Source organism: Seriola lalandi, unplaced genomic scaffold (genome assembly GCF_002814215.2).
Source record: "Seriola lalandi dorsalis isolate HSWRI2012SDOR001 ecotype SW California unplaced genomic scaffold, Sedor1 jcf7180002054476, whole genome shotgun sequence".
Taxonomy (NCBI): Eukaryota; Metazoa; Chordata; class Actinopteri; order Carangiformes; family Carangidae; genus Seriola; species Seriola lalandi.
In genome coordinates this window covers 1,908,822-1,918,838 of record NW_019525029.1, presented here as the reverse complement: position 1 = coordinate 1,918,838, position 10,017 = coordinate 1,908,822, and the positions used below count along the sequence as shown (strand labels likewise).

Sequence of the window (10,017 nt, the reverse complement as noted above, 5' to 3'; positions counted from 1 at the left end):
TCATTGCATCATTGCATGTACATTAGATGTACCTCTTTCTTTGATATGCTAATGATGTTGAGGTTCAGAGTGGGCACTGGTTAAAGCTATCTCTTACAGTATTAGGCAGTGGCAATATATCATCACACACACAACATCCCACTCAACAGTTGGACAAGGATCTTATAGGGAGCAGCTTACAGTACACAAGCAGGTAAGAGGCGAGTGTCTTGTTCAGGGATGCGATTACTGGACATGTCAAGGTACTTTCTACATAGTAACAGAATTTAGAAAAACTTCCATTTTACTCTGGCCAGCAGGCCACCCTGGCATCCTGATCTGAATCTTCTCTGGTATCTTTCTTTATTCGCTGAATTTAAAGATGGGTGGTTAGTTTGAAAAGGGCTTTAGGACCATGTATATAAATGGATACTGTGATGCATTGGTGCAAGAGGGTGGAGAGGACAAACTGTAGATACTGAACCCTTTAATAATTATAATGTAATAGAAGTGTTTAGCATATGTTGTATGAGTCATCAAAGCACAGGAGCATGCTGGTGTTCATTACAACAAAACAGTGCAGCGGCTGATTTCACTGATTAAATGCTACTTTCTGACGTGAGGCGCTTTGGAGTGTGAACGACACCCAAACCCTCGATCCCAGGGCATACACTTAGTAAAAAAGAACCAGTAACAAATGTTTTAACTCTTATATTTCTTTATCCATGTCTGAGTATCACTCAAAAAGCATTGTTAAATAATAATAATCAATTAGAATTCATCGGCGTACAGTATTTTTTCTGTATTTTGTATTGGGACTGACAGCCCATGTCGTGAAATTGATTTTCATTTGGTAACAACAAAAGCTGTCATCATTTAAAACATTAAAATATTCCATCAATATACTATTAGGATGAATTGGCATTAGGATGAATAAAGTCCAGTTGAATTAAATATAATAACTGTACGCCTATCCAAATATAAACAGAATACTTCCCTGGTATAACAAAATTATGAACCAGCTTGAAACATTAATATGAAAATTATGTTTAGCTGATTTCTGTGTTGAGGAGAGCTGTTTGAATGAAAATACAAAGTGGAATCTAAGTAAAGGTTATATATAAATAAGATAACCCAGCTTTGATGACTGGAGTAGTTTTGCAGAAGTCTACCACTTTTACTAGTTAAAGCAAGAAAGATCTAATTCCTTGCTGCAAAAAATACTTATAATAATTGTAATACTTACAATACAAGATTGTTTCCAGGAAATTTAACTATCTTACATTCGGAACACACACAAAATCCATAGCATATCAGAAACATAAAGTTATGGATTATTTTGGCCGTGAAAACTTTATCTGAAACGTGTAGTAATTTACAACTGTTGCACCTCCAACGCCAAAGATCACACATACACGAGAAAAATGATTTCAGTCAGAAATGTATTAAATTAATCACTTTCATTACTAACAAGCACAATTTACAGTCAAAACAGGCTATGGTCCATTAGTGCCTTAGACAAGCAAGTAATTAATACATTAGTCATTTTTAACACAAGGGCAGGATTCTTTAAAAACTGCAGTTAAGTCAGGTCATCTTTAATATCAATAGACACGAGAGATTTAGCTGTACAAGAGACTGTGCAGTATGTCCCTCATAACTTTAGAGAAGCATAAGGAAAAGTCTGGCATTTTATTTATCATTTGCACTGCCTCAGAGGTCTGTGTACAACTAGCATGTCTTTTACTCTATCGATATAGACATGTGAGTCTATACCTGCTGCATTCAGATCATTTATGTTTGAGCACGCTTCAGGAAAAGATCCTTTGCTGCTTTTTCAGGTCCTGGGAGAACAAGGACCAATCCCGTGGAAGGGGATACTAAGATCTATGGAGATCTAAAAAAAAAAAAATAATAATCAGGACAGTGCTGTTAAATGTCACAGTATTTTTTTAACCTACAAAAGATTTTGTGCATTTTAAACCAGATTAACCTCGCTCTATTAGAGATAAGGAGTGCATTTAGGTGTATGCAGCTTCTCTGTATTCAAGCTCTAGCTCAGTGTAGAGAGTATTTCCCACAGCAATTCCTTCAAGCCTTTCGAGTAAAGGGAAACCACTGAGGTCACAAATGGCAATCACAGCACACTTATATCCATGTAGCGTTAAAAAAACACATCAATATCTTAATCAGGAAAAACACTGTTAGATGGGCCAGAGCATAATACCTGGGCAAAACACACTTAAAGACGGAGCTTTAAATATGCCCCTAGTAATATCTGAATCCAATAAATAAAAACGCATTGAGGTGAACTGCAATATAGAAATAGGTTACATCATTGTCATAATTTCATTTAAACTCTGCAAAGTGAGGGGTCTGAAGTACAGAATCCACACAAGGCATCGATTCTTTTAAACACTTCAAAAAATCATCTACAGACAAAATGTATGTGTATTAAACAGATACAGGATTTACACGACTGTCAACAGGTGATCAATATGATTTAAATCAATTGTACATTTTGTAAACTGGATTTTTTATTAGGAATTAAACCGCCCCAAACATGTTGGGGGGTCCCATCTCCATAGAGTCGTCCATTTTGTTGCATAATGTCATTTGAGCTTGGGCTGGAGTTCTTTTAGCTGACAGATTTTTCGGAGTCCATCAGAGGGAGGAGCAAAAGTAGGAAGATTATCTTCCAGATAAAATTTTAGACAATTGAGGTATCGAACACCAATTGCTTTCCATTTCTAGAGGTAAAAAAAAAAAAAAATCAAATTCCTGGAAGAAACGATAGGACACTGCATTTTCCATGGTGGCTGGAATGTCGACCACATTAGCCCCTTGTCCCATATACCACACTGACCCCTCTGCTCACATGGTGAAAGGAGAGGCTAAGGAGGATCTGTGCAATATAATATGGCACAGGGGCAGAATGTAGTTATGCACTGTACTGGACCATGGAGAAATTCTTCATGGCACTGTCCAGTGCCACTCCGGCCTCCTGCATTTCGTACCTGTGGGCAAGACCAAACATCTGGATCAGTTCTCTGTAGAAATATCACATACCTCTGACATTTGTATTAGTGGTGGACCTTCACAGGGTAACTTGCTCCATGCTCACCAGTCAGAGGTGGAGACAGTGTAGTAGATTGGCAGCTGAGGGGAGCTGGAGAGGCAAGTAGACTCCTCCAGGCCACATGCTCCCATGTTGGAGAAAAGAAGCCAGTCTCCCACACTGAGCTCAGGCAACAGGCAGCGCTCCACCACCTGGTCCAGCTGGTCCAGTGACGGGCCCCACAGGCTGCTGGGATACACCGTCTGCTCAGCGCACAGCACATGCTGGAGAGAGGAATCAAATATGAAACAATGAGGAAAAGTAACTGATTGCTCTCCTTGAACTGATCGAGACTTTCTGTCTTAATTAATGACAGCACTACCCCAAATGTAAAATTATGCCAGACAAAATAGGTGGTGGGGGGGTGGGGGATGGGTCCAAAAGTCTGAGACCACAATGGGAAAGTGGTCTCAGACTTCTGGACCACACTATATATAATTTCAATCTGCAACTGCAGAAACGATACGCCATAAAAATACCAATAAAAATATTACACATATGTTACATATAACATTGATGCATCATCATTTGCATGCAAGCAAGTTACTCTGGTAGCTAAAACCCTTTAAATTGATAACATGTCCTCGAACTAAAACTGGAGTCATAATCAGGTAAAAAATATGAGGTTGTAGACTACAACTGTTAACCCATTAGCACCAGAGTTCTGTGGTGTATCATATGAACTATAACCCTGAAACAGAAATTCTACGTCACTGGCCATCTTTGTCTGTTTATTTTCCCTTGACCTTATTTAACTGTTTATGTTGTGTTATCTGTGCTACTTGTAGTTATTTTGTTATTATGAGGTCAACAGCACAGAAGAGGAAATGCATCGTTAACTGTAGTAACCAGCTGTTTTGTGGTTTGCCACCGACCTTTTTGAGTAATGTCACATCAGGTCAACAGGGTGTGTTTAAATAACTTTGCTTTGTAGGAAAAAAACCCAGATCCAATGTAGGCTCTTTATATGGGTCAATATATCTGAAGCAATTCTGATCCTGCTTCCTTAAATGCTCACAATGCATGACCCCCTTTTCCCAATAGAACATGAGCTATCAGATGCCTCATTCACTCCTGAATGGGGTTGACTTTTGGGTGGAGGCCTACTAACCTTGTGCACTGATGGGGCAGCGATGGAGTTTCCCAGGAGCTTGCGGCTGAATGGGCCATAAACACCCTCATTCATGTAGTACAGGAACTCGGTATCCTCATTGTTTTCACCTATGAAAATATAGCAGGTGACCATGTCAGAAATGTAGAATATTATCTACAAACTCAGGTCTCCAGAGTGGGACTTGACCTCTAATAGTTTAGTGTCGATTATGCAACTGTGTGAAAAAAAATCTTGAAGCAACAAATATGAAAACACAAATTATTTTGTCCTTTCTAAGACTGCTAATAAATTATCCACGCATATTCACAGTCAGGGTGCAGATAAACAGATACTACAGTCAGATCTGAACAGACTACAGAGAAAAACGAGAACCTATGAGAGAATGAAACAACTCACCTTGTGCCAGGCTGTCCCAGTGGCGGGTCAACACCTTTTTGCCGATCACGTTGACTGCCAGGCTGAAAGCTGAGGCCACATAGAAGCTGCCTGGCTGAGCCAACACTTGCACACCAGACAGTGGGGGGAAGTAACCATCCAGCAGCGGCCTGACTGCAGACTCAACCTGTACACAGTGTTACAGCAAATAAGAGCGAGTGAGTCTAGATAAAACACCTGTGGTGCATGACCTTTGTTTATAGACATTAAGCACTTTTAAAGTGTTTTCAGTAAGATGCAACAGAAATGATGTTTGAGCTACAAAAAAAATGGCAGTGTATCCAGTGCTGCACTTGCATCTCACATCATTGTGCAAATAGCTGCATAGCTAGATGAATAAAAATGTCCTGAGGGTTCATCAGCGTAAAGCACATTTTGCAATATGAAAAGTAATTTCACACCAACTTACATTTGTAGCGTTTGTTAAGGAAAGCTTTTAAAAAGTGATGTATTTTCACGTGTGTGTTCTTCAGTTAGGTTTTATGCTTTGAACCCAGTGTTTACAGAACATGTGCTTTGTTATTTGACATGCTATGTAAAGATTAAAACTGAATTTGAAGCATCATAATCATATCGCAGCTGTTTACTACTTACTTGTTTGAGCTGAAACTCTGAGCCAGTAAATCCACCACCAATGTCCAGGATGTTCATGTTGAAGCCCAGATCCACCTGAACAGAAACAGGCACACACTGAGTTATCCTTAATGAAAAGAAATTCCCAGAGATAAAAAGGTGTTGAGGTTCCAGAAAATGAACTGATATATCTACTATGTGGAAAAAATATTTTCCAGACAGTACTCACCCCCATGTCAAACACACAGCGGGCATCTGACAGTGCGTGGGTGTAAGCCTGTTGCAGGTCTTGGCAGGAGCTGGGAATGTGGAAGGTTACCCCCACCACCTGAACTCCTAGCTCCATGGCTGCCTCCAGCAAGTGCCGACAGCTCTTCAGAGAGGAGCCGAAGGCCATGCTGGTCTCAGCCGCGTGGGCCTCAGTGGTCAACTGCAGCAGCAACCTAGAAGAGACAAAAAACCCATCAGCTAGGGATCAAAACAGGAATGAAACATCTGTCTAAGCAAGATAAATGTTTTTTTTTACATTAGCAAAGGGTTTCCTAATTTTCAGGACAATGGAAAAATCATGTACCTTCCCATCAAAACAGTAATTATGTAGACAGTCAGTTTTACAGAAATGCATGAAGATAACTAACAGAAAAAAAACATTTGCAGCCTAACTTGATCACTTACTTTGCACTAGGGTGTAGACGGGAAATCTTGGACAACTCTGCCTCATTTTCGCACACAAGATGCTGGATGTTGTTCTTGGCAGCGTACTTGATGTGTGCCAGCTGCTTGCAAACACCTGACAGAATGATGTTTTCTGGTGGAACGCCGTGGTCCAGCACCAGGTTCATTTCAGCCTAAGGGAAAGAGGACACACACGTTAGATAAATGAATGAAACAACGACTAAAAGCCCCATCAAAACAATCAAAAATGGTACCAAGTGTGTTGCGTAAGTTCAAAGGATAGCAGTAATCAGCAGACCAGTAATCAATAGAGTGCTTGTAATGTAATGGCCCCAAAATGTCAAGAGTTATCATAAGAGGATGAAACACTGAGCAGTTTAAAATAAATAAATAAATCAATGAATCAGAGCTGCCTGAATTTGACTCTGTAAGGTCTGGAGTTTACCTTGTTGGTGCAAACGAAACCCAGGCCCAAGGAGGCCAGCACCTGGATGACTGCAGGGCTGCTGTTGCACTTGACTGGGTAGTAGGGCTGCAGCTCTGGCACAATGCTCTGCCAGCAAGCATGCTGTCGCATCAGGGCACCGAGGTCGCCCACCACAAACGCACTCTTCTCCACCTGTAAACACAAGAGTACACAGAGCAACAGATCAAACCACTGAAATCACACTGCACACACACCTGCTGAGTATCAGATAACAGTGTCATGTAAGATATCTGAAGAATTTTGTGAATTACTTCTGGAAGCTACTAAAAGGCCTGCGAGCTGGACTGACCAGAGCCTGTTCGTAGATGTGTCCATCAATGACATCTTCTAGGGTCACTCCTCCCTCCAGGAGTTCAATTATGTAGCTTGGTTTGTCAGCGAGTCCTTTCATCTCAACCGTATTCCGCTAATCCGACAATCATAAAGAACAGATAAACAAGTCAAGGGGTCACGACTGAGCCAATGGGGTCCTGCCGGTATGCAACAAACTGGAAAAATAAACAGGGAGAAAAAAAACATAATGATTAGTATTATCACAGTAAATTTCTTTACAGTAATTCAACAAGACAAATCGCAGGCATAGTGCTATTTAATGTATTCCTAGATGCATTTCCTCTATTTAAAAATCAACAACTACACATAAAAGACTGTAGTTCCTTTGGATACACATACTGTTATCTATTTTATGAACTCAACACTTAACTTGAAATATTCTTAATTGTCTTCTTTCATTTCATATGATCCAAGCATTTTTCTTAAACAAGAAAACAAGAGAGCTTATATTCTTTCAAGTATAATTAGTAAATGCTCTTCAGGCTTCAGGTTCTCTTTGAGCTTTTATTTAAATCTACTGACTTCCAAACACTTCAAATCCAATACAAACGTGTTTACTCACACAGTGGTTTCTATGCCAAATTCTACCCAGAGCACAGTGATCCTGGACTTTGCTACAAGTGTGTGTGTGTGTGTGCAAGCAAGCATGTGTGTTTGTGTGTACAGACGGGCACTGGGTCACTCACATGGACAAGTCAGGAGATGGACCTGTCCCGCTATCAGCTAGGATCCCAAGGTGGCTCAGCGTTGAAGTCAAAGTGCTCCCGGTAAAGAGCTGCCCCTAGGCCCTCCGGGTAGCGCTCATACACCTGTGCAGAGACAGGGGAGCCCTGAGGGGGAAACACACATAATATTAGATGTCAACACATAGGAAAGTCAATGTAAGAGGAAGACATGTGCTATGTGTTTATCACAAAGGGAAAAAACAAAAACAAATCACATCCTATAATCACTCTTAAGTCTACCTGTATTACCTATGAATTAGCATTTGTTGTCACTGTGGTTAAAATTTCACTGACATAAACAATGTGTTAAGCAACTTTCGCGCCCGTTTACGCAGCTTGTGTTTTTAAACTCAACACAAGCATAGTATTACTAATTCATTATATTACTCAAGCCGCCTGTTTTTAATCACTATTAGTTCACATTATGCGGTAACTGTCTATATACAACCCGCACATGCGCAATGGTGGTGTCACAATACTGTCACAACTTGACAAAAGAGATATTATTATTGCAATGCTTCTCCAATACGAAACACAAAACCTTAACTATACCACACAAATGTCTTTACCGGTTACATTTAACAGGTAAAAGTGCCGCTGCTCTGAACATATGAAACGCCATCGCGAGGAAACGCACCGCTAAGAGATTCCTGGCAACGAGAGCGCTGCTAATGTTGAGCTGGCTGACGACAGCACGTCGATACAAGAAGCTTATGTTAGCGCTGTATTCTGTAATAACCCCCAAACAAACCACAACAGTATACGAATAAAAACTAGACTGCTGTGCTAAGATCACTCAAGGTATTTAGAAATATCTTGAAATTCAATATTAGGACAACTCAAAAACACAGCATTCAATGAATCGGTCTGTCATGTGTGGCAAGAAGGCAGAAAGACCAGCCCGCCATGTTACGTCCGCCTGCTGAATCCAAGGAACTCAACCGAAGTATTCTGCTGTACTTACGTGAGATAACGGCCAGAATGTTTTGGAAAATCGTCTTCTCTTTTTCGGCGGAATTTTTAAAGAGTAGTGGGCACAACGATATAAGAAAGAAAGAGGGCTGTTTTTGCCATATGTTCAGATGAGGGACGAGCGTCGGTCGAACTGTGTCTTCTCTAGCGGCTGGTGGGTGGAGAACTACTGGAACCGAGCACGGGAAGTGGAAAAGGTAATCAACGGCCCGGGGGCGGGACCTAACGTTCAGTTCCACCAATGAGCTGTCTGTATTTTTGAGAACATACCAAATATGTATTTCCGAACATCCATACAGGCCGCAGCAGATCTGTGATGTTTACTCACGTTACATAACCATAAACTTTCCGTAGATGGCCACTCGTTCAAGTCAATCAGTCCTCAAGACCTGTGCTGCTTTTGCTTTCATGGGATAATTCAGATACACTTATTCCACCTGTTAGCATTTATGTATAGGAGATAGACCCTACGCAGAAACATTCATTTAACACAGTCCACTTGCAGTTACAAAAGCATATAGGCTATTTTAAGCATACTGGTAAACAAAATGTCAAATAATAATTTCTTAAAAACCACAATTGGTGTGATTAAGTTATATACCATATCATGTATCACGCCCTCAGTATATGAAATCAAAAACAAAAATGTTATATAGAACAGATAGCCTGTTTCACCATAGAGCCAAACAGTAATTGCAGTAAACACAGTCTGCATTTGCCTGTCTAATAAGAAACATTTTATTGAATTTCCAAAACTCATCAAACAATAATCTTCTGTAAATATACATGTGTGGCTGAAACTTTGTACCCCTGCCTTGGGATATAACCTTTTGGGCTATTTGTTTAGCTTAGGCAAACTTTAGTTTGAATTAGTTATATTTAAGTGTATGTTAAGTAAATAGCTCAAGAGCTTATTGGGAACAAACAATGCAAGTAAAAACGTTTTAAGCCATATTTTCTGTTTTTCTTTTGAATGTAATAGCAACATACATGTGAGTGTGCAGAAATTAAAATTAGTGGCACTGCATGAATTTTACACATGGGTGTGAGACTAATCCTGACTAACTTAAAGTAAATGTGAGGAAAAGATAACATGACTAATCATTGCTGGCTCAACCTTTGAACAATTTTAGGCATTCACAGATGCCTTGAGGATATTTGTATTTTTCTTGTTTGATTAAGTCTGTGTGAGAATGCAGAAAGATGACCTTGTTTTAAGTCACATGCTGGCAAAAAACTGTCTCCTCTATGATAATATGGTCCTGCACTCACCACAATTTTAATTTCTTTGAGATAAGCACAACTTTTCATAAACATGTTTACATTCAGTGAATGTAAGGCCAATATTTTCATCCCTAATTTTTTATTTTTTTCCAGAGAGCATTCATGAGCCTGAAGATATTTAGAGTGCATAAACGCAGGCCTTACGTCAGGGAAAGTTATGAGGTTGAGAAAGTCACTCAGCCCAAAGCCTTCAAATTACGACACTCAGTCAATTACATCTTATTACTGTTTCCGCACTTTCTCTGGATTCATATTTTAAAACAACAGTGTGGAAGTGACAAACTTCAGAAAATGCAAAACACACAAATGATGTCTCTGTCTG

General features: G+C 39.9%; 1 protein-coding gene across 1 annotated transcript; it reads right to left on the bottom strand.

Moving 5' to 3' along the window:
- Positions 1-1,404: 1,404 nt before the first annotated feature.
- On the bottom strand, positions 1,405-8,585 carry azin1b (antizyme inhibitor 1b). Its single transcript, XM_023412271.2, has 11 exons — positions 8,404-8,585; positions 7,401-7,544; positions 6,671-6,869; positions 6,340-6,513; positions 5,895-6,067; positions 5,449-5,662; positions 5,241-5,315; positions 4,608-4,773; positions 4,209-4,318; positions 3,104-3,321; positions 1,405-2,996 (listed from the first exon to the last, which is right to left on the bottom strand). The coding sequence occupies exons 3-11, from the start codon at positions 6,770-6,772 to the stop codon at positions 2,921-2,923; spliced, it is 1,308 nt and encodes a 435-aa protein (XP_023268039.1). The 5' UTR covers positions 6,773-6,869; positions 7,401-7,544; positions 8,404-8,585; the 3' UTR covers positions 1,405-2,920.
- Positions 8,586-10,017: the final 1,432 nt, after the last annotated feature.

Bases quoted from the DNA above. Each gene is read 5' to 3' on its own strand.
- azin1b (XM_023412271.2), bottom strand. From the start codon at position 6,772: ATGAAAGGACTCGCTGACAAACCAAGCTACATAATTGAACTCCTGGAG. The intron at 4,319-4,607 runs GTGAGTTGTTTC...ATATTTTCATAG, and splicing joins CTGGGACAGCCTGGCACAAG to GTGAAAACAATGAGGATACC. The intron at 2,997-3,103 runs GTGAGCATGGAG...TCTTGCCCACAG, and splicing joins ACTGTCTCCACCTCTGACTG to GTACGAAATGCAGGAGGCCG.